The sequence below is a fragment of the Rhamphochromis longiceps genome, linkage group LG5 (assembly GCF_057381845.1).
Source record: "Rhamphochromis longiceps isolate RC_006_pf linkage group LG5, R_longiceps_female_GT1.1, whole genome shotgun sequence".
NCBI classification, from domain to species: domain Eukaryota; kingdom Metazoa; phylum Chordata; class Actinopteri; order Cichliformes; family Cichlidae; genus Rhamphochromis; species Rhamphochromis longiceps.
Window position 1 is genome coordinate 42,222,255 of NC_140561.1, and position 27,482 is coordinate 42,249,736.

Below are 27,482 nucleotides of genomic sequence, written 5' to 3' on the forward strand. Positions count from 1 at the left end.
ACTCACAAATGAAGAAAAATGTAAGAAAGAGGAAAGGAGAAGAAGAGCGGTTAGATCAGGGGTGGGGAACTCCGGGTCTCGAGGGCCGGTGTCCTGCAGGTTTTAGATGTGTCCTTGATCCAACACAGCTGATTTAAATGGTTAAATGACCTCCTCAACATGTCTCGAAGTTCTCCAGAGGCCTGGGAATGAACTCATCAATTGTTTCAGGTGTGTTGACCCAGGGTGAGATCTAAAACCTGCAGGTTCCCCAGCCCTGGGTTAGATAGAAGTAAGGACGGGTGCAGAGCAGCTGTGAGGTTCATGGTCAGTCACAGATAGCACCCTCCGTCTCCGTCCCATCCAACACAGTGTAGTGAGGTATTGCCGACTTAGCCTCTATGCACTGTATCAGTGGTGGTAGCTCCTACATAGCAGAGGCATATGTTTGCTCACTATGAAGAGGTAATTCCTCCATCGCTTAGGTATGCTTTGCCTACGTTCTACCGCTCTCTGCACGACCCACACAGAGAGGGGTTTGGTAGTGCTGATGTAGCATGCTTGTTGGCAAGAGATTAGGACAACGTCGTTTACCTCTGCTTCTCCAACGCTTTTTCTCGCTCTGTGACGCACACGGGAAGCTCTGAGTAGCTTGGAGATCATTTGAGGCGCACTTGATCATTTGAGGCGAGTAGTGTAACTGGATAGCGACTGGCAACTCTTCTGTTTTTTTGTCGATACCTCTGGGTTTAAGATGGACTCATGGCATGCACAATGCGAGATAGGATTGGTTAGCATGGGGGAGGTTCCAGCTAGGCACCCAAGCATACCTTAAAATATACATGATTCAAACCTGGCTTGGGAGTTGTTTCTTGCAATATGAGCGAGAAACAACTGCAGACTGGCTTAGATGTTGCCTCGATTAACAAGGTCTGCCTGAGGCTATTGTTAAGCTTTGGTCAAGACATTTCAATAGGAAAACTATACTCCTGCTATCTGATGCATCGCTAGTCAAAGAGGAAACCTCCAATGAAGCGCTGATAATCAACGTCGCACTGACATTTTGTCGATGAGAGCTCCATTAACGCTACTGGTTCCCTCTGTGTGTGCTACCGGGAGAGAGGTGTAGGCAAAGCGGCTCTAAGCAACATAGTAATCAAACACAAGCTACATAGTGTGTAACACCTGTGTCTGCCGTCATATACATCAGCAAAACGTCACTGTGCTGGGGTGTGAGGTGACATCGAGGGCAGCACATACTGACTAGCTGAAGTACACGTGTGCAGGGTTGGAGTCAGCTGTGACGGCTCATCAGCTCACATGTTGTTGACCTGAGTCATGTAAATCACAACAGCGGTCTCCACAAGCTCCTTTATATCGTAAGGTAAAGACCCTAATACAGAGAAAGCCCAACAATCGCATGACCACCTATGACCAAGCACTTGGCGAAAGTGGGAAGGGAAAACGTCCCTTTGAACAGGAAGAAAAGTCCAGCAAGTCCATGAAGAGCAGCAGCAGCAGGTCAGCTGATCACAGCCTGAACAGAAATCCTGGTCCCCTTTTACCCACGCTGAGCCGCTACACCTGACCTTCCCCACCTGATCAATCCCAGTTGAACCCTTGACTGTACCTGTGTTCAGCTGTGGTGGCAGGGAAACACAAACAGGCCGAGTTTTAAAGTCTTTCTTCTTCGCTGTTTGTGTTCCACGTAACGAAGGTTCAAGCTGAGCGTCATTAGAATTAGAGCTGAAGTAAACTTTGTACTCTTGCGTAAGAATGTTGTTTTCAGAGCCTGTACTTCTTCCACTTTAGTTTAGTAGAGAACATGAACCATAGCATTTCTTCTTCTCTGTAGTGACAAACGTGTGGACTACTGCCACCTCTGGTTAAAGGAAGAATCTGTGGCATTTAAAAAAGCATCATCTGAACGGTTTACCATCCAGCCTTCTTCCTCTGAACCAGTTCAGGATGTTGTGGCCTGCCTGTCCCAGCTTCTCATATTGTGAATAAAGAAAGTCCAAGAATGTGTCAAAACATGGTAATGACTGATTACTGGTTAACTCTGACAATGTCGCCTAGGCTTAGATGAACCTAGGAACTGATTTTATTTGAATAATTTAGGTTACATAGGGGAGAGCAGTGTTACAGCCGGGGACAGGACGTAACAGATAATTACTTATAAAATATGTCTGTGAAGCTTCTTAGTCATCCAGGTCATCGTAGTCAAAGGAGCTTGCAAAGAAAAGCGTCTGGACTTCTTTAAGTTGCTTGAAGACGTTTCACCTCTCATCCGAGAAGCTTCTTCAGTTCTAAGGTCAAATGGTGGAGAGTCCTCAGGAGAGTTTTCTCCGAGCACGACATCCCGGTGCATTTCAGACCCAGCAACACAAAAACTCAGACAGAAACTGGTTCACCCGAAAGACAAAACGCCAAAACACAAACTTAACAATGTGGTGTATGCTGTACAGTGCAGCGAGGAATGCCCAGACCTCTACATTGGAGAGACCAAACAGCCACTTCACAAGCGCATGGCACAACACAGAAGAGCCACCTCCACAGGACAAGACTCAGCAGTCCATCTGCATCTAAAGGTCAAAGGTCACTCTTTCGAGGATGCCAATGTTCACATTTTGGACAGAGAGGACAGATGGTTTGAAAGAGGAGTGAAAGAAGCATCTATGTCCACTGTGAGCGACCATCTTTGAACAGAGGCGGGGCTTACGACACCAACTCTCTGCCATCTATAATCCAGTTTTGAGATCCTTCCCAGACGCCTTAACGCCCACTCACATCCTGGGCCATCTGACCTCAGGAATTCGCATGATAAGGTGGGGCCAGGTTTCACAATGAACACACCCGAAACTCTGGCTGATTGGGACCCACACCCAGTTTCCCACCTTGGCTCAGGCGATTAGAGGATCATCAGGGGATCTTTTGTCCCTCTGTGGGGGGAAACTCCCACTAGGTTTATATCTGGGACTCTCCACCATTTGACCTTAGAACTGAAGAAGCTTCTCGGATGAGAGGTGAAACGTCTTCAAGCAACTTAAAGAAGTCCAGACGCTTTTCTTTGCAAGCTCCTTTGACTACTTATAAAACAGTTTTTATCCCCCCTCAATAAAAGGTCAAGGTCAAATTTATTTATATAGCACATTTCAAACAGCCGATGCTGCACAAAGTGCTTAACAATATAAAAATGGTATTAAAAAGCAACAATGTAAAACAATAATAACAGTAAAAAACAATAAAAGGACAGTAAAAGAATTAAAACAATAACTAAACTAATTCAAATAAGACCAAAATGCTTGGGTCATAGCGTGTTAAAAGCCAGGGCATAGAAATGTGTCTTTAGTAAAGATTTAAATTGCTCAAGTGTTTGTGCAGATCTAATATTTAAGGGGAGACTATTTCAAAGTCTGGGACCTGCCACAGAGAAGGCTCTATCACCACGGGATTTGAGGTTAGTCCGTGGGATGGACAACATTAGTAAAAGCCCATAAAACAGAGCAAAGGTACTAAAGTTACCTCTACTAGTAGAGATAATAAAACACAAGATCTAAAAATGGCAAGTTAACGTTATTCCAAAAACAGTATCACTGAGAGGAATTTCCAAACAATAAATGCGCAGAGAAAAGTTTAAAAAAGGACGAAAGCAACAGCGCAGGCGCAGTGGTTAGTTACCCTGAATCCAAGATTCATTGAAGGCTGAGATTCAGCGACTGTTTGGGAGCAGCGAGTCCTCAGCTGAGCAGCAGTGCTTCCCTGATCATAGCAGCTCTCTCCTGATGACGCTCCCAGGTCTGCTCTGTCAGTGGCTCTAATGGCACAATGGTGGCAGTACTCTGAAGGACACAGGCGTGTACAGTCACTGCCCGACATCACGCCAAAGGAAGACTTACGGGGCCGGCTTAATCTTAGTACCCTGACATCGCCAACTCGAGTTTGTCTACTCCAGTGCTCTCTTCTCTCGAGGTCTCCAAATCTCCTTAATTATTACATCTGGTGCACCACATCATGGCTGCTGACTGGCCTTCTGCAACCAACCTCCAGATGCAGACTGGGTCTCATGCCTGCTGTTGGGTTACTCAGTTAAGTCAATCAGCCAGTGTTGGGTAGGGAAACAATCTGGCAGAATATTCTCAAACATATAACCAAAGTAAAACTAAACCTTATACATTTGCACAATAAAATCAAACTTTAAAATGAATAAAACAGAATTTGTTAAAACACAATAAGAATAATTAAATATTATTTCATTATTATTAATTAATAATAATTACATTTTTCAATTCAGTGTTATTTATATAGCACTAAATCTCAACAACATTTGCCTCAATGATCAGCAGCATGCTCAGTGCTTTATATTGTAAGGTAAAGACCCAACAATCATATGACCCCCTATGAGCAAGCACTTTGGCGACAGTGGGAAGGAAAAACTCCCTTTTAACAGGAAGAAACCTCCAGCAGAACCAGGCTCAGGGAGGGGCGGGGCCATCTGCTGTGATTGGTTGGGGTGAGAGAAGGAAAACAGGATAAAGACATGCAACCATACATACTGTCACTACCCGATCCGTACCGGAAACCCGATCAGTACCCCGCATGCGCGAACGGTGTCTACTTTCAGTCGAAGCATTTTACGATAGTTACAGGTCAGAGTATCTGTTAAGACGTTAAGAATAACAAGTATCTCTTAAAATGTTTCCAATAATGAAGCAATTCAATATAATGAAGACAAAAACGAAAAATAAAAAGATAGGTACGGATCAGGACTCCCCGATCCATACCGCGCATGTGCAGGGGTTTACTTCTTCTTCTGTTCGTTTAATGGCAGTTTACTCCCCAGTGTACGAGGACACCGCCACCTGCTGACTGAACGAATGAACCCTATTGTAAACTGAAGTAGCGTCATTACAAACGCGTGTTTAATTTGATTGATAGTCATGTGTTTATGCTTGTCTGTGTGGAGAGGATTGTTGTCACTGTCAGTTGTCAGTAAACACTTCATCTGGCTGATGAATCTTTACGTGACACATTACTAAGTCAGTATTATTAAGTCTGTAATTCGGCGCCATTCTTCTTATTTTACGGCGCTGTTGTTCAATCGGGGGACGCTCTCTGTTGGGGAGAAAAGCATGAATTTGTTTGTAAACGGATTATCCATTGTTTAAATGTCCGGGCAGTCGAAAAGGAGGCAGAGCTGTTGAGAAATGCTAGGAGCTAACTGGGTGCTAATCTTTTTGGCTGCTGTTACAACCAAATTTCCCCTTGTGGGACAATTAAAGGATTATTCTATTCTATTCTAACCGTGTCATTCAAATACATTTACTGTCGCAATGTTGGCAAAGAGAGGAAGTGACGTAAGATTTGCGCATGTGGGGTACCGATCGGGTTTCCGGTATGGATCGGGTAGTGACACATACCATATTTCTAAGATTTTCAGGGCCAAGTACAATAACCTCAGTTTGATCTGAATTAAGAACATTTTAGAACATTAGATGAGAAATGATGAAAGCTGTCGAGTACCTGCGTGTGTCTGGCTGCATCACCTGCATACATGCTGAGCTCTCACCTGAAGCTGTAAGCGTTCTCTCTTTGCTTTCAACTCGGACCAATAAAATCTGCAGTGTGTAAGAAGTGAAGTGTGTGTCTCTTTGAATTTCCCGACAATGATTCAACCCTTTACTGACACGTTTATTACCTCGGGCAGTTCAGCGAGCACGGTGTGGGACTTCCTGCTCCACCTATGACCCTGCAGACGCTGCTTGTGCTGATTATTTTTAATGACTGACCCAGAAATCAGTGATTGACGCTACAGGTGGGCAGATCGAACCAAACGTCGACAGCATCAATGCCAACGCTGTTATCATCATAACTAGTGCAACAGGTTTCTATCCTGTTGAGTCCAGTATGTAGCCCACTGAGTGTTGATTATGTTTCAATGAACATTTCTGTGGTGCCTGTTCTATTTGCAGCCTGTAGCACATTAGACATAAGTCTACATTCAGCTCTTCAAAATAAAAGCTGAGAGGTGTGTTTTATTGTGTTCAGTCATTATTGTGGAAAGTAAACGTCACAGTGATTTAATGGTCAGTAAAATGTGTTCAGAATTTGCACTTTGATTACGATTCTTATCATGAATCAGGACACTCTGCTCTCCCCAACACAACAGTATCTGTACAGGTGTCTGTAATACTGATGCTGTGTACTCTGTATCAGACCAATGTCTCAGTATCACTAATAAATACCTGCGACCTGTCCCTGAGGGTGATTTAAAGGTCAGCCGCACAGGCCTACAGACAGATCACGACACCCAGCAACCACACAACTAAGTTTAAATGGTTTCCATTGCCTGCGATTGGTGTGAGGAAGACACCTGGGAGCTGATTGGTCCGTAGACCTGTGTGACATTTTCTAACAGAATCCACCCTGAACACAAATCAGGAAGCTTGTTGTTACCACCACCTGGAGGCTGCCAGTGGTACCGTAGCTGACAGCTGGGCAGGTGTGTGCAGGTGTGAGGAGAATGACAGGAGGCCGTGTGCGATCATTAAATATTGGATTTATTTAGATTGATATTTAGTCTGTGAGACGATCAATGGGCACGAGTCCTTGGCAAACACGCAGTTAGAAAAATAAAACGCTTCTCTCGCTAAAATGACGCCAAACAGTTCAGGCAGCGCTCTTCCTCATTGTCAGTCAGAAACATCTGGAACATCTGCCACAGCGTCAATCTTTCTGACCGCTGAACGCTCTGAAGGGCGGGGCCTCGGCTCTGACGTGTCAGCTGTTTCTGTCCAGTCTGAATTACAAGGAGAGGGAGCAAGAGCGCCTCCGGCTGGACACGCAGGGTTAATACACAGTGATCAGGAAAACTCAGTATTGATTATCAGTGAGTCTGGGGGAGGTTTGCCCATGCGACAGGTGAACTCGCTCACACACAAACACACACAAACTCTTCTTCTTTGGTTTCAGAGTGAAAACACTGGAAACAGCTGGATGCCCAGCTGCTGCAGACGGGGACTTTTTATTGGTTAATCAGAGGCGGGAGCCTTCATCATCCTCACCCTCACAGCTCTGCACATTAACACTGACAGCGTTTCCAGACGTGGAGCGTCTGGACCTCTCTTCTTCTTTTGTGGTGCTCATGGGTTTGTGGTAGGAAGCAGGAAGCTGATGAGGCTCGGAGCTCAGAAACACTGAAGAACCCAGCGGCGTTCTTCCTCACAGTGGAGCTGGACTCTGCCTCGGGCCCGCCGCCAGAAAAACACCCTGAGGAGCATGCCTAATCGCGGCAAGCTGTTCGTACACGCGCCGGCGGTGCTGCGGCTGAAGGCAGTAAGCGATGCTCTCTTCCACCTCCTGGCAGCGCCGCAGGAAGCGGCAGCGATCTCGGGCAAGTTCCTCCCACGGGCCCCGCCGGTCCTCCTCCTCCCCACAGTTGGCAAAGAATTCCTCCACATCGTCACAGAAACGAACCTGATGGAAAAGAAAGGGAGAAAACGACATCAGCTCGGTAATACAAAGAAAGGTCAAAGGTCATCAGGTCACTGAAACTTCCAGGAACAAATCAGCTTTCAAACGACTCTGTCACTACCCGATCTGTACCGGAAACCCGATCGGTACCCCGCATGCGCAAATCTTACATCACTTCCTCTCTTTGCCAACATTGCGACATTCAATATATTTGAATGATATGGTTAGCGCCCAGTTAGCTCTTAGCATTTCTCAACAGCTCTGACTCCTTTTCGACTGCCCGGGACATTTAAACAATGGATAATCCGTATACAAAGAAATTCATGCTTTTCTCCTCAACAGAGAGCGTCCCCCGATTGAGCAACAGCGCCGTAAAATAAGAAGAATGGCGCCTAATTGCAGAGTTAATAATGCAGACTTTGTAATATCTCACGTGTAGATTCATCAGCCAGATGAAGTGTTTACTGACAATTGACAGTGATAGCGCACATCATCATCACTATTCCAACAATCCTCTCCTCACAGACAAGCATAAACACACTCGACTATCACTAAATCAAATTTAACACACGTTTGTAATGACGCTAATTCAGTTTATAATAGGGTTTATTCGCGTGGTCAGCAGGTGGCGGTATCCTCGTACACTGGGGAGTAAACTGCCATTAAACGAACAGAAGAAGAAGAAAACATCTGCACATGCGCGGTACGGATCGGGTAGACCCGATTTGTACGGTCAGACTTTACACATGCGCAGTAAGGATCGGAGAGTCCTGATCCGTAACTTTTTTATTTTTCGTTTTTGTCTACATTGTACTGAAATGCTTCATTATTGCAACCATTTTAAGATATACTTGTTATTCTTAACATCTTAACAGATACTCTGACCCATAACTATCGTAAAACGCTACGACCGGAAGTAGAAACCTTTCACGCATGCGGGGTACCGATCGGGTTTCCGGTACGGATCGGGTAGTGACAGACTCGACTGTTTCACTCCCTACATCCTTACATCTGTATTGGGGATAAGTTGAAGCAGCAGGATCGTCGGGTTTGGTTAAATCTTTGGGTCCAAATCAAAGTGAGTTTCAGGCTTTTATGATGTTTGAAGGACGTTATAGGATCTGACTGAAGCTGAAATCTGATGGGGAAACGTTATGACATTAGACGTCCTTCATTAAGACCTGACACAGGATAAGTCGTTCAACCATCATGGCGCTGTGTTTTTTGGCTTTCAGGGGCGAAAAGAGCGTCTCTGAGTTCATGGCCCAGATGTGGGCTCACCATCACAGCTGTCCGGACAACCTGGTGGGAACTCTGGGTAAAGGCTGAACTGGGAGTTACTAATAAACTGGCCGTGTTTACAGAGTAAATAAAGCTCCGAGCTAATTACAGCTCACCGATCCAGTTTCTCCTCACGTCTCTCCAGGAAGCAAACAAACCCACAGGAGGCGGAGCTTCCTGCTGTCTGACTCATGTTCACTGTCAAACACTCCTCAGCTGCAGTTCCTCTGACGGCCAGCAGAGGCTCCAGCAGTGAGTCGGTGCCACAGACTCCCATGTTCAAATCAGCATGTTTACCCCAAAGTCGGTGACAGCAGTCAACTCAGTGTGCTTTACCTGGAAGGTAAATACCCACAAGAACACGCAAAGCCCAAGTATCAGACAACTGCCTCGGTGCAAGCACTCTGCAACAGTGGGAAGGAAAAACTCCCTTTTAACAGGAAGAAACATTCAGCAGAGCCACACAATGAATAACTTTTTAAAAATAGTTTTTAAATCCTAAATTAAGAGATTTATTAAATATTTTAGATTAAATAATTAAATATGTCACATAACCTGAGAATAAACACTGAAAGTCAGCAGGTTGAACAGCATCTGCTGTAATGAACATGGAAAAGCTACAGGTATGTCGAGAGATCAGTATGCAGCGTGAAGATTTGATTTCTTCTGCTGGAAACTTTCAGCTCACTTTGAATAAACTTTATTTTCCACACCTTCTCTGTCTCACCTGTTCATGAGCTCCTGACGCAGAGCGAGCCGCAGTAACCTGAACCAAGAACAGACTGAAGCTTCACTTTCACTCTGACTGTTCCCAAAACCCCACAGGGCAGGTGTGTCTGCAGGTGTGTCTGCAGGTGTGACTAACAAAGACCCTTTGACTGTCCCTCAGGTGAGCCTCACCTGTACCTTAATCAGTGTTTTAACCACCTGACCCGCCCCAGCAGCACTGTCTCCCAACGCACCTTTTTCGTGGAGCTGCAGTTCCGGGCGGAGGCGTCACAGAAACCGCTGTCCATCCGGTCCTCTGCCTCCTCCTTCCTGTACTCGGGTGGAGACTCTTGGCGGAGGCGGCGGTAGGCGGAGTTCTCCCTGGCCCTCGCCGTGGCAGACTCACGGGTCCTGATGGGAGCCTGGAAGTTGAGTGGGTTGAAGGGGTCTGAGGAGGAGCTGAAGGAGTCCCACAGGCGGAGGCTCTCCTCATCAGCCTCACTCGCAGACGGCGAGTCGTCCCATGTGTCAGGGCTGGAGGGAGGAGAGGAGGAGGGGGAAGACTGAGCAGAGGATGGTGGCGTGGAGACAGGGATGGCACGAGGTGCAGTGACACCCGTGTGCAGGCGGGCAGTGAAGTTTCGGGGGTCATAGGGGTCCTCGCTGTGGCACAGAGAGCGCCACAAACGCTCCACCTCTGATTCCGCCTCACTGTCATCATCCTCATCATCATCATTAGTGTCATCAGACATCTCAGAGGAGCCCTCGCTGTCAAAGCCATCATCATCATCATCATCATCAGAGGATGACTCCTCTGATTGGCTGTCCTCATCCTCGCTGCAAGGGCCACCCATGATGAAGTTGATAGTTTTGTTCTGGCACTGAGGGACGGCGAGCACCACCTCCTCCATCCCCTCAGTCTCCTGTGGTGGCGACGGCTCTGCTCTGGCGGACGTCACGCCGGACAGGTGCTCCTCCTCCAGGCTGGAGTACCCATGGTCCTGCTCGGGGGTCACAGGTAAGGCTGCGGCGATGGTGGCTCCTGAGCAGTTCTGTGGATCTCTGATGCTGAGCTGGCGGTCTGCCACAGCATTCTGGACTGTGGGGGGGCTTCTATTGTTCACCAGCTGCTCTTTGTGGTCGCTGGCTCCAGCATTTTCTCCCAGCATCCCGCGGGACAGCTGCTCCCTCTCCGAGCACTCCTTGCCCCCCCAGAAGCTGTCCCACCATGGCCTGCTGGACCAGCTCTGCCCTCCCGGGGGTTTTACTTCCTGAGAACTGAGTAGCATGTGGCCCAGAACAGCCCGGAACGAAGACAGGTATCTGAATTGGGTCTGCTGGCAGAGGCTCAGGTCCACCTCTGCCCCATTCTGGAGCCCGATTTCCCGTAGCGAGTCCGCGGAGAGCCATGGCAGAGCCCCCACGCCTCGGGGCTCACACTGCAGGTAGGACAGGTGAGGAGGCCCGAGCTGCACGTCCTCCAGCGGGCTAAGAAATTCGCTCTCCTCGGTAACCAAGCTGCTTTTCAGAGTTCGGTTCCGGATTTTCTCCACCAGTGCCATCGCGGGCCTGGACAGCAAGCCGATCCACGAACTTTCCTGGCTGTCCAGTCCGGGCATGGAGGAGGAAGATGAGGGGGGGCGCCTCCCGCCCATTAAACGTCCTTCTTCACTCATATTTCTGAACATGTCCTCAGTTTAATGTGCGAACAACTTCAATACGAACAGGCTGTTAGCACGTTAGCTGCTAATCCAACAGCTCATCGCGCCTACTCCGCACACCACACACACCGGCTACAGCTGCGGGAGGATCCGAGGGCCGAGAGCCCGGCGCGGGCCGTGGTGCTCTGCTGACAGTGGTGCTTCTTTCTTGTGGAGAACTCTGTGCGGACGGAGGTGGAGAAACCCAAGTGCTGAGACACGAAGAGTACCGGGTGTGGAGACCAGCAACGGGCCATTCTGTCTGCGGCGGGGCTCCAGTTAGCTTAGCACGTTAGCTCAGCGCTAGCAGCTAGTTAGCCTGACGGTTAGTTCCCCGGAGGCGGAGACGGATTCAAATACTCGAACCAAAGCAGCACTTCACCGGGTTATAATCAGTCTGCGGTGCTCTCCGGACTCCTCCTGGCGTTAATACTGGTGCGGTCTCCGAATACAGAGCAGTTTCCACGGCCGCTCCGTCCGTCCGCTGAGAGATTTCATCAGACAGCCCGGGGACCGTCGCCTATGACGCGAATCTCTATTTCCGGGAGGCCGCGGGCAGGGAGTGCAGGAGGAGGTGCTGTTCGCTCCTGCGTCTCCGTTACATAAACGAAACTTGGGCTCAGTGTGCCACGTGTTTATCAGCGTGAAGCTCCCACGGTCAATTTATAGAAGCGGCTCAGACACTGGAGATGGTGAAAGGACCCAGTATGGATAGTAGCCCATAGTAACCGATGCCCATATTGGTATTAAATCGATACTTTGTTTCTATCCCCCGAGTTCAGTATGTAGCGCACTGAGTGTTTTAATGAACAAATGCGTCAAACACGCTGTGAAACATGTCTGAACCTTTCTGTGGTGCCTGTTTTATTTACAGCCACATTAGACAGGCACGTTCACATTCAGCTCTCCAAAATAAAAGATGAAAGCTGTGTTTTATTGTGCCAACTGTGGAAAGTAAAAGTCAGTCATCATCTAAGGAACATTTCAAAACTCAGACTAATGGTGAAAAAGGCTGAACTGGAGATGATTATGCATGCTTCTATTTCTTCCTGTCTTTTTACGTGTCTTAACCAATTAGCTTTAGATCATCTAGAACTGATCGTGGACTTCAGGAAGACCAGGAAACACTTGACCCCTGTTTCAATCCAGGGGGTCAGTGTTGACATTGTGGAGGACTATAAATACCTTGGAGTACACATTGACAATAAACTGGACTGGGCTAAAAACACCACAGCACTTTACAGGAAGGGCCAGAGTCGTCTCTATTTTTTGAGGCGACTGAGGTCCTTCAACATCTGCCAGAAAATGCTGAGGATTTTCTATGAGTCTGTTGTGGCCAGTGCGATCCTCTATGCTGTTGCATGCTGGGGGAGCAGGCTGAGGGTCGCAGATGCCAACAGACTTAATAAACTAATCCGTAAGGCCAGCAATGTTGTGGGGATGGAGCTGGACTCCCTCAAGGTGGTGTCGGAGAGGCGGATGCTGTCCAAGATAAAGACAATGTTGGATAACACCTCCCACCCACTCCATGACATGTTGGTCAGTCACAGGAGCTCGTTCAGTGAGAGACTGAGATTACTGAAAAGCACCACTGAACGACACAGGAAATCATTCCTGCCTGTGGCCATCTCCCTGTACAACGCATCCACTTAACACACTGTTTGCTGCTACAGCTACACATGTTTCTTTTCCAAATATTTATTTATAAGTGACTTATGTATGTATGTATGTATATATATGTATATATTGTACTATTCTTAGTTAGTGTATTGTCTGTCTTGTCTTAATGTTGGTTTAAAATGGAGCACTGTAACAAAAAATAATTTCCCCCAGGGATCAATAAAGTATTCTGATTCTGATCTTCAGACTGTGCAGCGCGACTCTTAACAGGCAACAACAGAAGATCTCATATCACCATGCAACCTGCATGTGGCTAATAAAGCCTTTCATTCATGTGTTCAGAATTTGCCGATAGATGATGGTTCATCTCATGAATCAGGACACACTGCTCCCCATTCTATTCAGTTTTATTCATATAACGTTAAATCACAGCAGTCAACCAAAGGCACTTTATATTGTAAGATAAAAACCCTACAATAATCAGACGAACGCCTACGAGCCTACGACTTGGCAACAGTAGGAAGGAAAAATGTGATTTTTCCAAGCAGAAAACCTCCAGCAGAACCAGGCTCAGGGACATGTGGCTGCGGGGACAAAGAGACACACGGCTCTCTCACATAAGCTGAAAGTATCAGTATTGGTATCGCACTGGCTCTGCATTTACTTGATATCGGATCGATACCAAAAGGCTGACACTGGGATCAGGTGTCAAGTCCAGGATCAGAAATCATTGATCAAAATCTGACAGTAAACTAAACTCCATAAATACTGTATGCAGGTGTGTGTGTGTGTGTGTGTAAGCTAGGTGCTGGATGATGCTGTGGAGGATCACCTGCTTTTGTGTGAGGACGCGGCAAGGGTCAAAGGTCCTGCTGTCCCGTCAGCGTCACAGGAAACAGATCAGGATTAATGTAAAAACCAAAGACATCCAAACTGTGCCTACAACTGGATCTGTCAAATCTGCAGTTTCACAATAATTACAGAAACAGATAAAAAGTGAACCAAAACGAGCCAGCCTGCAGTAAAAAAGTTTAGCGTTCTGATACCAAGTAAATACAGGACCAGTACTGCTGACACAGACACCCTTTAAAGGCAGCTGATGTAGGGGAGACCAGTGTGTCCTGCCTTCTCACACATTTCAGCTTTTATTTTGAAGAGCTGCTTGTAAATGTGCCCGTGTCTACAGCGGTCGGCTCAGCTCCTGTAGTTTAAATGTGGCTATGAATAAACCTGGCACCACAGAAAGGTTCAGAGAGGTTTCTGGGATATTTATTTGTTAGAAATTATTTAACAGTTCAGAGGATAGACCAAGTATCGGTCCAGTCACACTAGTATCGATCTGATACCAATATCAACATTGGGATTGAGATGCTTGATATCTGATCCACACATTACTTGTAAAAATCTGCCCTACGTAAATATGGTAAATGGACTGATTCTTATAGAGCGCTTTTCTACTCTCCCGGAGTACTCAGAGCGCTCTATACAGCATGCCTCATTCACCCAGTCACACCCATTCTCACAAGCACTTTATCTATACGTAGTGCTTTCTAACTACATCCACACACATTCACACTCCGATGGACGCATCGGAGAGCAGCTTGGGGTTAGTATCTTGCCCAAGGATACTTGACATGCAGACTGGAGGAGCCAGGGATCGAACCTCCAACCTTGTGATCAGCAGGTGACCTGCTCTACCTCCTGAGCTACAGCCACCCGCAAATATAAAATATTATTAAAAACTGTAGTAACAAAGACGTCCGTGGGGTGTTTTCTGTGCCGCCACTGCAGGAGTACCTGCCCGAGAGCCGACAGCCAATCAGCAGACCTGAGTGGTTCACCTGGACTCTATTGTTTTCTATTCTACATTTTAAAGAGATTTCTGGCATTCTTGGATTTTAATGAAATCTCAGCCTCGACTGCAGACCTGCTGTTACAGACCACACTGTGCTCACCTGAGCTCCACCCTCTTTAGCCCCAGACATCTGATAGACCAAGCCAAGCTTCTAAAACCAGGCCGACCTTTATCCCTCGCAGCACGGACACAGGAAACGAGGCAGGTGTAGACCCTAGGAGGAGGGAGGAAGAGGAGGACAGACCACCTTCAGCTGTTTTCATTTCAAGTTTATTGTGTAGTGCAAACAATAGAAAAGGTTCAGAATCATTCGTCTGTACAGGTCGTCATCAGTGAAGCTGCATCCAAACAAAGCCTGCTTCTGCGCGTCATCATGCTTCTTCACCCACAGCAACCTCATCTGATTGGTCAGGACCTCAGTCACATGATGCAGAACAAATACAAACACTTGAACTGTTCGTGCGGACCTGATTTTACCCATGAAACACCAGCACGCTACTGCTGCCTGCTGTTTGGTCGGTTAGAGTTCAGGACAGGACGTCCTCCCTTGACGGCGCCTGTTTCCAAACCTCCAGCACACGTTAGCAGCAGAAGCAGGAGCTGGCTTCACACCCCAAATCAAAACGCAGGGTGCTGTAAAGCGGCTCGTGGTGCTGTGATGTCCTCAGCGACTTCACTGCAGTAGAAACTGTCGAACTCTTCCATCAAAAACAGGATGAAATTTGCCCCGAGAGCGCCCCCTGCCTGTGGAATGACATGTCCACAGGCAGGGGGCTCTAACAGCTCACAGGCTGCCCCTCAGCAGGCTTCTGCATGCTGGCCAATCAGGGGAAAGTGCCCTCAGGGAGAGAAGTGATAGCTGATTGAATGAGCAGCGTGATGACGTCACAGAGTCACATGATCAAAAACAATCCAACAATAAAAATTAAATTTCAGTGTTTCAGAATTTTGAAATTCTTCAGATTTCTCTCGTCTTTAAACGTGTGAAGCAGTCATTGTGAAAACCTCGCATTCATTTACAGCGCAAACACAAAAATCAGCTGATCACAAAACGCCCGCCGTCATTGAGCTAAAAACAGGAAATGACATGGTTCAGAAACCAGGAATGAAACATAGGCACGCAAGCAGCCGGCAGTCAGTCGCACTTTAAAAATAAATCAAACCCGCTATAAAAAATAACCTAAAGTCTTCTCAGCGGCGCTGCCCACGCTCTTCAACCTGCTTCGTCTTCTTCACCGCGCCTCTGTCCTCGTTTCCTTTTTCACAGTTCAACTTCCTGCTGCGGTCCGAGGAGAAGAAGAAGAAACAGCTCGAGCACGTCTGAGCTCCTGTAGGTCTGTTAAAAAAGGAATCCACTCCTTCAGTCGCTCTCAGGTCAAAGGTCAGGGCGAGCTCGTTAGTGGAACTCGTTCACTGAAGTAAAACTCAGTCTCTTATAAACTAACGAGCGTGGCACGACACCCGCAGAGCAGCCACAAGGCTTTTACTTTGAAAGGATCTCCCTTTTTTTGTTTCACTGTTCCCCCTCAGCAGGAACGCCTGCAGTTCTTCTTCTTTCTTTTAAGTCCGCTGCCTCCCGTTTCCTGTCCATCAGTGGGCGAAGTCTGAGCCAGGGGGGCCCAGTTTGTGCCAGCCCACCCAGTGCTGACCTGGGACCAGCCTCTTCAGGGGGATGAAGGTCTCTCCCAGCAGCGTGTTCTCCCAGAAGGCGCCGTCTCCCAGGACCCGAAGGTGGATCACCCTCTGGTCCAGGTCCCCCCGTGGGATCCGCTCGTACACCAGCTGGGGACACAAAGGGAGGCAAAAGTGATGTTGCTATGGAAACAGCAAAGTTAGTCATATCAACATCTAAGAGTTGAACCACAGTGACATCCGCGATTCTTTACACCAGAGATGCAGAACAATCCAAATACCGACAGGTTAACACCAACACTGCTATCAGAGCGACACTGTTTCTATCCTCCAGCATGCAGCTCACTGCTGCATTATCATTACTATCTGCACAGCTGGGCCAGTATTTACTTAGCACATCGATAGCAGTATCTCACAGCACTTCCAGACGCTGTGAGCGGATCGTACCATCTCATTGTAGGTCGGGTTGCACGTGCGTCGCGCCGCCTTCGTTTTCCTCTTGCTCATCTTCTGAGGGTCGGGGAGGAGATAGAGCTTCACGTAGGGGTCGGGGTCAGTCCCATCCTGCAGGGGCTGCTACACACCCACAGGCATCAGTGTCAGTCCCACAGAGAAAAAACAAAAACAATCAGAAGCCCCAAATACCAGGACAGGACTTAGACCCACTGATCAATATAAAAATATTAATTAAAAAACATGAAAAAAAATCCTTAAAATTATATAAATACATTTATTAAAATATTAACAATGATCATAAATAAATAAAAAGTGTTTATTCCGAGGAACCCTGGGGACATTGAGACCGACTGGACCATAGTCAGCACCTCCATTGCTGAGGCGGCCGTTCATGGGTGTAACTAGGGCTGCTCGATTATGGCAAAAATGATAATCACGATTATTTTCACTGAAATTGAGATCACGATTATTTGCCGATATTTATTTAACCCTTTAAGACCTACTATAGAACCAAGTCCACCAGAGCTTATATTATTTATTTTTTTGTACATGCTGTAGTGCCATTTGTGGGAGCATTTCAAGTTGCTATACATCAATACAACTGTTATAGCCCATATTTTAATAATATGTATGCATTAAGTCCATAGTAATTACATAAATTGCAAAAAAGTGCAATAAACTACAAAAAAAATTGAAAATCGCTTTTGTTTTGTTTACATATATTTCTACTTGGAGAAATTTAAGAGGTTTATCCCTCAAAACTTTAAATACAATAAAGTTGCAAAAAATAGTTTCCCACCACAGGAAATTTATTTTGAGTGTCTTCATAGTTTTATTTTGGAGATACAGCAATTTTTATATACTGCAGGAAAAACAAAAAACAATCCTATGATGCAAATTTGCAAAGAAAACAGCAGGTGCATCATTTCACTGTGGGAAGTGTTACGAACAGCTGATAGGAACGGCAAAGCGTGTTTCTGGAATATTATGTTTTTGTTCCTGCAAGAGCTTTTTATGCAGTTTTTGCAAAGCTATATGTGGAAGGAAACCGTGACCGAGGACAAGCTGATGGCATCAGATGTAAGTACAACTCCTCCGGTTTCATATGCAAAACAAATTATTGCGCTAGCTTACACGGTTCAGGTTCTACAGGGATTTAAAAATAGTTACACAACACGGAGCGTGCTGCTCTGACCGGCTTTAAAGGGTTAACAATGACTTTAAAAAAATAATATAACATAGTGTGCAACACCACTGAAGTTTTTTTTTTTTTTTTTTTTTTTAACTCTTTTCAACCAACGGCAGTCACTCTCCTCTCCAAATAACTTCTGCTTAGCTTTCCGAGCTTCCCTCGGGTCCTCTTAATCAGCGGTCTCCAACCTTTTTTGCGCCACGGACCGGTTTATGCCCGACAATATTTTCACGGACCGGCCTTTAAGGTGTCGCGGATAAATGAGGGAGGGGCTAATAATCGGCTCAGTCATTTTTAATGATCGTTGAAAGCCCAGATCGTAATCGTGATTAAAATTCGATTAATTGAGCAGCCCTAGGTGTAACCCCAAACCAGCAAGTGGACACCGGAGGTGAATACTCAGACGGCCATGTCCATCTGAGTATTCTGTGGGTTGGGCTTTGGGAGTATGGGGAGTCTTCATCAGGTAACAGCCTCCAGCTCGCACTGGAGCAGTTCACAGCCGAGTGTGAAGCAGCGGGAATGAGGATCAGCACCTCCAAATCTGAGGCCATGGTTCTCAGCCGGAAAAGGGTGGAGTGCCCACTCCGGGTCGGGGACGAGTTCCTGCCCCAAGTGGAGGAGTTCAAGTATCTCGGGGTCTTGTTCACGAGTGATGGGAGAAGGGAGCCGGAGATCGACAGACGGAGTGGTGCGGACGCTGCACTGGTCTGTTGTGGTGAAGAGAGAGCTGAGTGTAAAAGCGAAGCTCTCATTTTACTGGTCGATCTACGCCCCTCCCCTCACCTATGGTCACGAGCTGTGGGTAGTGACCGAAAGAACGAGATCGCGAATACAAGCGGCGGAAATGGGCTTCCTCCGAAGGGTGGCTGGCCTCTCCCTTAGAGATAGGGTGAGAAGTTCGGGAGGGGCTCAGAGTAGAGCCGCTGCTCCCCCAAGAATACATAATTTAAAAAAAAGTATATACACAACAGAAACTAGAGTAATCATAATAATAAAGAAATATATACAAAAACGTAATAAAAACAAATAGAAATAAAGCTATAAATGAATCTAATAATAACACGACACACTGACCAGGCCTCGGATGTGTATCACCATGATGAAGAGTTTTTCATTCTTGTAGGAGATGGACAGTTTGACCTCGCCGAGCTCTTTTCCTGAACCTGGAGACCACGAGATCTCTGCGAACACACGCACACTTTCAATGTTAGTCTTCAATGAACATGTCTGATATTTGGCTGTTTCTAACACTTTCAGTCGCAGGCTGAGTTTAAGAAGTACTTAATTCTGATAAACAAAGATATTTCATCTTCTGACTTAAGTTTGAATATTACAGATTTATTTCATAACCTCTGCTGGACATCAGAGGAACTGCAGCGTCTGAGTATTAAAGGAACAGACTGCTGTTTACCTCAGCTGTCAAAGCCGGGTGAGAAGCATCTTTATTTACTGTGGAGGAGGCTGTAAAACTTTGATGAACGCCTTACTGAGGTGAGCTGTTGAGGATATGCTGAACTTTCCTATCAGTAACTCTGCTGTTAGCCTCTGCTAGCCTCTCAAGCTGGCTGTAGTTAAACCTTTACTCAAAAAGCATCTCTAGACCCAGCAGTCTTAGCTAATTATAGGCCAATCTCCAACCTTCCTTTATATCAAACATCCTTGAAAGAGTAGTTGTCAAACAGCTAACAGATCATCTGCAGAGGCTTATTTGAAGAGTTTCAGTCAGGTTTCAGAGCTCATCACAGCACAGAAACAGCTTTAGTGAAGGTTACAAATGATCTTCTTATGGCCTCTGACAGTGGACTCATCTCTGTGCTTGTCCTGCTAGACCTCAGTGCAGCGTTCCATACTGTCGACCATAATATCCTATTAGAGCGATTAGAACATGCTGTAGGTATTACAGGTACTGCGCTGCAGTGGTTTGTATCATATCTATCTAATAGACTCCAGTTTGTGCATGTAAATGGAGAGTCCTCTTCACACACTGAGGTTAATTATGGAGTTCCACAGGGTTCAGTGCTAGGCCCAATTCTGTTTACATTATACATGCTTCCCTTAGGCAGCATCATTAGAAGACATAGCATACATTTACACTGCTATGCAGATGACACCCAGCTCTATCTGTCCATGAAGCCAGATAACACACACCAATGAGTTAAACTGCAGGAATGTCTTAAAGACATAAAGACCTGGATGGCCGCTAACTTTCTGCTTCTTAATTCAGATCAAACTGAGGTTATTGTACTCGGCCCTGAAAAGCTTAGAAATATGGTATCTAAGCAGACTCTTACTCTGGATGGCATTACCTTGGCCTCCAGTAACACTGTGAGGAACCTTGGAGTCATGTTTGACCAGGACATGTCCTTCAACGCACATATTAAACAAATATGTAAGACTGCTTTCTTCCATTTGTGCAACATCTCTAAAGTTAGAAATATCCTGTCTCAGAGTGACGCTGAAAAACTAGTTCATGCATTTATTACTTCCAGGCTGGACGACTGTAATTCATTATTATCAGGAAGTCCTAAAAACTCCCTGAAAAGCCTTCAGCTGATCCAAAATGCTGCAGCAAGAGTCCTGACAGGGACTAGAAAGAGAGAGCAGATTTCTCCTGTTTTGGCTTCCTGTTAAATCCAGAATTCAAAATCCTGCTCCTCACATACAAGGTCTTAAATAATCAGGCCCCATCTTATCTTAATGACCTTGTAGTACCATATCACCCTATTAGAGCACTTCGCTCTCGCTCTGCAGGCCTACTTGTTGTTCCTAGAGTATTTAAAAGTAGAATGGGAGGCAGAGCCTTCAGTTTTCAGGCCCCTCTTCTGTGGAACCAGCTTCCAGTTTGGATTCAGGAGACAGACACTATCTTTCTTCCTGTTAAAAGGGAGTTTTTCCTTCCTGCTGTCGCCAAAGTGCTTGCTCATAGGGGGTCATATGATTGCTGCAAAACAAGCAGCTTCTCCCCACATAGATGCTCAAACTCCTCAAGGTGGATCAACGAACACGCTGTCAAGGGTCACATGTCTAACCTGTGGACAATAAATAATTAAGACAACATGAGTAACAAATGAGCATGGTTGTGCTTTGGTGTGTTCAAGCCCCGACTTGAGCTCAGGAGATGAGGGTCGAGGTAACGAGGATGGTGTTTTAAGATGCGATAGCGCTCTTTCCTTCCAGTTGGTGAAGGCGACCTCTGATAATAAAACCGCTACGATGCTTCATATGTTGATCTGAAGGAGAAGGCATCACGCTGTGATGATGTATAATTATGAGAACAATCTTTTTACTGGCTGTAACCTTTAACCAATCAGCAGTGATTCTGTATGAAAACATGCCACAGATCTGCTGTTACATGCTGAGTCACAGAGCACTGACCTTTGACCTTTGTGTTTGTGTGAGTTAAAGTTTAACAGAGCGAAACCTCTTTGGTGCAGTCTGACCTCAGATAAGCTCATATTTGATATGAGTACTCCTCATTGGGTAACGCCCCCGTCTAATCAGCGTGAGGACCCGCCCACTGTGGCTTCCTAAAATCCGTACACTGTCCCACTGAGCAAACAAAAAGTCTTCCCAGTTTATTTCCAGTTCTTGAGCTTTACACATTAAACAGCGTGTGGGTCCAAAATCACGTACCTGCTGGTTTGCTCGCCGTCGTTCCTGATCGCTCGTCTTTGGGCAGCGGGTGGAAGAAGGTGTACACCAGGTCACACTGTGCAGACACACACACGGGGTGATCAGCCTGTGATTAGCTCACTGAGGTAAACGGGACAAAGGTCAGTGTAATCAGAATAAAGACGAGTGGACCTGACACAGCTCAGAGAACATCCCTGCATCGGTGCTGTGGACGTTCAGCTCAGGACAGAGCACTTCTAAGAACTTCCTGGAACTTCCAGGAAGTGAGGGGTCAGCTCACCATCCTTATCTTATGTAAGAAACAGGAAATGCATCTTTCTGCAGGGCAGAGAACCTTCATCACAGCGACACGATCACACACCTGCCTCTGAACCTGTCTGCCTGCAGGCAGAGCTTCCACAGTCAGGGAGAGATAACCTTGAAGAGGGCGGAGCCCCGAGGACTGCAGCGAGCTGATAGAACAGCAGCGCCACACCCACTCAGTGAGTGTGTGTGGGTTTCGTCCTGAGAAGCGACTCAGACTAAAAGCGAGCTGGTGAGGTGATGGCGGCACTCTCATGTTCGGCCATGTTGTACTTTGTGTTTGTCTGCAGCTGAGAGGTTCAAGCACACCTTCCTTCACCTGTCTGGGCTCGAGGGTACCACTGGCCGTTTTCACTACTGCAGATTTTAGCTCTTTGAAAACTGTTTACGTCTCGTTCCTTTCAATGTTTCATTCAGGCATTTACATGCTTCTATAAATAAATACAAGCCAGTAAAGACTGAAAGGAAGGATAAAAAAGGATGACACAGGACATAATAAGGTTACATATGTACCTGAGTACACACACCTCCCTCCCCAGGAGTGCATTGCTACTGACTGATTTAGTTGTTTTTTGCGAGGTGAGAGACTGAAGGCTGCAAGATGTTCTCAAAATCTTTCAGTTGGTCTTTTAATACAAATCTGTCCACACAGAGTCAGGATGACGCCGCCTTTTTAAAGAAGGACCGATTTCTTTGAACAACCTCACATGTTTGAATTTACTGTTAATTTTTCATTTTGACATTTTGTATAAACACAATGGTAAATGGCCTATTTACTCGTCCCTGAGGACCCCAAAGCGCTTTACACATCCAGTCATCAGAATCAGAAAGGGGTTTATTGCCAAATGTTGAGCAGGTTTACAACATTAGGAAATTGCTGCGGTGCTTCAGTGCAAACATGCTGTCATAAATAGCACTTAAATAGACATGAAAAAATAAAAGTAGGGATAAGAATTAAAAGTGCTACGTAGAAAGATATGTGCATGAGATATACATGAGAATAAGAATTAAGAGTGCTACGTAGAAAGATATATACATGAGTGCAGGTGGTGATCAGTGCCAAACATGGAATGATGCAGTGAACACAGCGTAGGGTCATGTGTTAGTGTTAGTGGCGGGAACAGTCATATGGTTATTGTTCATGTGTCCAACAGCAGAGGGGAAGAAACTGTTCTTGTGGCGAGAGGTTCTGGTGCGAATGGACCGGAGCCTCCTGCCTGAGGGGAGCAGGTCAAACAGACTGTGTCCAGGGTGAGAAGGGTCAGCTGAGATCCGGGCTGCACGCCGCAGTGTCCTGGAGGTGTACAGGTCCTGCAGAGATGGGAGTCTGCAGCCAATCACCTTCTCAGCAGAGCGCACAACACGCTGCAGTCTCTGTTTGTCCCTGATAGTGGCTCCAGCGTACCACACGGTGATGGAGGAGGTGAGGATGGACTCGATGATTGCAGTGTAGAATTGCATCATCGTCCGTGTTGGCAGGTTGAATTTCTTCAGCTGCCTCAGGAAGTACATCCTCTGCTGGGCTTTCTTGATGACGGAGGTGATGGTGGGCTCCCACTTCAGGTCCTGGGTGATGGTGGTACCCAGGAAGCGGAATGAGTCCACAGAGGTGATGGGGGTGTCAGTCAGGATGATGGGGGGGAGTGGGGCTGTGTGCTTCCTGAAGTCCACAATAATCTCCACTGTCTTCTGGGCATTCAGCACCAGGTTGTTGTGGCTGCACCAGGACACCAGACGTTCAACCTCCCTCCTGTAGGCAGACTCGTCCCCGTCAGAGATGAGCCCAATAACGGTGGTGTCGTCTGCAAACTTGATTAGCTTGACAGACTGGTGGGTGGAGGTGCAGCAGTTGGTGTACAGGGAGAAGAGCAGTGGAGAAAGAACACAGCCCTGAGGGGAGCCGGTGCTGATGGTCCGGGAGTCCGAGACATTCTTTCCCAGCCTCACGTGCTGCTTCCTGTCCGTCAGGAAGTCAGTGATCCACCGGCAGATGGGATCAGGCACATTCATCTGGGAAAGCTTGCCTCGGAGATGGTCTGGAAGGATGGTGTTGAAGGCAGAGCTGAAGTCCACAAACAGGATCCTAGCGTAGGTTCCTGGGGAGTCCAGATGCTGCAGGATGAAGTGTAGGGCCATGTTGATGGCGTCGTCTACAGACCTGTTGGCTCTATATGCAAACTGCAGGGGGTCCAGGAGGGGGGCCGTGAGGGTCTTGAGATGGGAGAGAACCAGGCGCTCAAATGACTTCATGACCACAGATGTCAGAGCCACGGGTCTGTAGTCATTTAGTCCAGTGATCCTAGGTTTCTTGGGGACAGGGATTATGGTGGAGGACTTGAAGCAGGCAGGCACATGACATGCCTGCAGTGAGGAGATGAAAATGCCAGAAAACACTGGGGCCAGCTCGTTTGCACAGTGTCTGAGGGTGGCAGGAGACACACCGTCTGGGCCGGGAGCTTTCCGAGCATTCAGGTTCTTAAACTGCTTCCTCACATCTGCTTCATGAATATGAAGAGTTGTGGTGGGAGGAGGTGGTGTGAAATCCTCTTTTGCGTGGGGTGAGGAGGGGGTGTTGTAGGTGAAGTGTTTGAAGGTGGTGATGGCTCTATGGAGGGGGGAGAGGTGGGGGAATGAGTGTCCAAAGTGCCTCTATTGTTGGGGTCGTTGGAGGTGTGGAGGCTGCCTGATGGCTCGTCAAAACGGCAGTAGAAGTCGTTAAGGGTGTTGGCTAAGAGCAAGTCATCAGTGGAGTGGGGGGTTTTAGGCTTGTAGTTGGTGATATTCCTAAAACCTTTCCACACAGAGGCCGAGTCATTCTCTGAGATCTGCTGCTGCATCTTCTCAGAGTGCTGATGTTTAGCAATGTCCACTTCTTTAGTGAACCTGTACTTGGCCTCTCTGTAGCAGTCCCTGTCTCCGCTTCTGAACGCCTTTCTCTTTTCCAGCCACAGCTTTTTGAGTTTAGGAGTAAACCAGGGTTTGTCATTGTTATAACTCACCCTGGTGCGTGATGGCACAATGCTGTCCTCACAGAAGTGGATATAGGAGGTGACAGTGTCCGTAAACTCGTCCAAGCTGTTAGAAGCAGCCTTCAATGTGTCCCAGTCTGTAGACTCCAAACACGTGCGAAGCTCCTCCACAGCCTCGTTGCTCCACAGTTTTTTGGTCCTCGCGACAGGTTTGGAGAGCTTCAGCCTCTGTCTGTACGCGGGGATTAGGTGGATCATGACGTGGTCAGAAAGTCCGAGTGAAGCGCGCGGCACCGCGCGATAGGCCCCGCTGATCGTGCTGTAACAGTGGTCTAATGTCCTCTCCTCTCTGGTCGGGCATTTAATATACTGCTTGTATTTTGGAAGCTCATGGCTCAGATTGGCTTTGTTAAAGTCCCCAAGAGCAATGATGAGAGAGTCCGGGAATGTCCGCTCCGTGTGCAGTATCTGCTCCGCGAGTGCGCACTGAGCTGCCTGCGCATCTGCGTCTGGCGGGATGTAAACAGCGGCCAGGATGAATGAAGCGAACTCCCGCGGAGAATAAAACGGTTTGCAGTGAATAAAAAGGTATTCCAGAGAGGAAGAGCAGTGCTGAGCAATCACTGTCACATCTGTGCACCAGCCACTATTGATGTAGAAGCAGAGACCTCCACCTTTGGACTTACCGGAGAGAGCGGCCTGCCGGTCAGCGCGCAGCAGATGAAAGCCCTCCAGCTTGAGCGCGCAGTCTGGGATGTTCTCACAGAGCCACGACTCCGTAAAACATAAGACACAGGAGGAGGCAAAGTCTCTGTTCATGCTTGTCATCAGGGCCAGTTCGTCTATCTTATTCCCGAGTGAGCGTACATTAGAAAGGAAGATCCCAGGAAGAGCAGTTCGCAGTCCGCGTCTCCTCAAACGCACGAGTGCGCCGGCTCGCTTCCCTCTCTTTCGGCGTCTCGCTTTCCTGGTCAGAGTCTGCAGTAAATCTGCCGCAGATGCGACAAATATTGGAAATAAATCCACAGGCGTTGTAGTCCTGCAGTTAAGGAGCTCTTCTCTGGTGTACAAGTATCCAGAGGAGTGCCCAGACACAGAGAAAATGCACAAAAACAAAACAAAAGTAACGCACTGAAGCACCAGGGTGACCATACGCGGCGCCATCTTGGTTGAACATCCACCCAGTCACACACTGGTGATGGCAGCTACATTGTAGCCACAGCCACCCTGGGGCGCACTGACAGAGGCGAGGCTGCCGGACACTGGCGCCACCGGGCCCTCTGACCACCACCAGTAGGCAACGGGTGAAGTGTCTCGCCCAAGGACACAACGACCAACGATTCAGAAAAAAACATTGTGCATATTTTTTACCCTAACTCTGGTTTTTATGTGGCCTGTCAGCACAATTTAAAAAAAAAAACTGGTGTACAGTTTGAAGTCCGCACTCAGGGTGGCTGCATCTTGTTGTTATGTCATCCAAAACTGCCACAAAGTCCCTCGAACACCACGGCTAAACCTCAAAGGGGCACAAGAAGCCTGGAGACAGCCTGCGAGCCCCTTTCGAAACACGGCAGACCAGCAGGTGCTGCTCAGCACCAAAACCCAGGCAGCTATCACAGCTGCCACACACACTTTAACTGTGGAGAAGCTTTTATGCTGGTTGAGAACAACAACATGACACTCACTGCACCCTGGAAGGTGCTGTGGCCCCGATCATGGCCCTCCATTTATGTGTGGAGGATGGCCTAACAATCTGAATATTATTGTATATTGTATAATATTAATGTCACGGCTTACCATCATGTACATGGACTGTTTCTTATATGTTCTACTCTGTCAGAGCACTCAGAGTGCAACTAATTCAAGCACTTCTTCTAAGCTCTTAGGTGCTCGAACTAACATTCACACACATGGGGTTAGTATCTTGCCCAAGGATATTTGGCATGCAGACTGGAGCAGACGGGCATCGAACCACCGACCTTCTGGTTAGCGGCCGACCTGCTCTGCCACCTGAGCTACAGCCACCCCTGAGCTACCACTCATGTGAGAACCGACCCAGAAAGCCACTGACCTGAGCGACCTCCGGAGCGGCGTGGATCAAGTGCCACACGTAACCGTTCAGCTCGTCCTTCCTCCTGTCAGCCATCGCCTCGCTGCGGGAACGGCCAATCACAAAGCGACTGGGGAAACTGTGGGAGGGGATAAGAGGACAGGAGGAAGGACCTTCTGCAAAGCTCCTTTGTGCACCTAGGAGTGTGTGTCTGTGGGCACACATGTGTGCATGTCAGTGTGTGTGTCTGTGTACCTGGGCAGTTTGGATGAGGGGAAGATGAGCCTCAGTTTGCTGTGGAGTTCCTGAAACTCTTCAAATGTCCTCTGAACCAGCTGCACCTCCTGCTGACCTTCACGCTCCACCTTCACCACAAAAGCCTGACACACACAGACACACACAACTGGTTAGTTTCTGCTTCCCATGTGCTTCCCGTGTGCTTCCCACTGGCACGTCTGGACTCACATATCCCTTTCCGCCGGTCCGGATGTGTCTGCAGATGTACAGGTTCTTGATGATGCCGTCGCTCTTTGCCGAGTGGAACCTGGGGGCGAACGACAGCGTGGGGCGCTCCTCCGACGAGGTGAACTTCATCTGGGCCAGATTGTGGATGAAGAAGTTCAGTTTG

The 27,482-nt window shown here is 47.4% G+C and overlaps 2 protein-coding genes across 6 annotated transcripts in view; both read right to left on the reverse strand.

Moving 5' to 3' along the window:
• Window positions 1-6,518: 6,518 nt before the first annotated feature.
• ppp1r15b (protein phosphatase 1, regulatory subunit 15B) lies at window positions 6,519-12,369 on the reverse strand. Its single transcript, XM_085407718.1, has 2 exons — window positions 9,696-12,369; window positions 6,519-7,455 (listed from the first exon to the last, which is right to left on the reverse strand). Exons 1-2 carry the CDS (start codon window positions 11,127-11,129, stop codon window positions 7,201-7,203), a joined length of 1,689 nt encoding a protein of 562 aa, XP_085263844.1. The 5' UTR covers window positions 11,130-12,369; the 3' UTR covers window positions 6,519-7,200.
• A 3,126-nt stretch (window positions 12,370-15,495) lies between these two features.
• pik3c2b (phosphatidylinositol-4-phosphate 3-kinase, catalytic subunit type 2 beta) overlaps window positions 15,496-27,482 on the reverse strand; it is a 45,454-nt gene continuing 33,467 nt past the window's right edge. The window contains exons 27-33 of one of the 5 annotated variants that reach the window (XM_085407727.1): window positions 27,320-27,482; window positions 27,110-27,234; window positions 26,876-26,993; window positions 21,533-21,608; window positions 18,974-19,080; window positions 16,696-16,821; window positions 15,496-16,398 (exon numbers count right to left, since the gene is read on the reverse strand). The exon at window positions 27,320-27,482 is cut by the window's right edge and continues 33 nt beyond it. In XM_085407727.1, the coding sequence (XP_085263853.1) occupies window positions 16,207-16,398; window positions 16,696-16,821; window positions 18,974-19,080; window positions 21,533-21,608; window positions 26,876-26,993; window positions 27,110-27,234; window positions 27,320-27,482 (907 nt within the window). In that variant the 3' untranslated portion in view covers window positions 15,496-16,206. The other 4 variants (XM_085407726.1, XR_014911828.1, XM_085407728.1 and 1 more) reach the window with 4 other exon arrangements.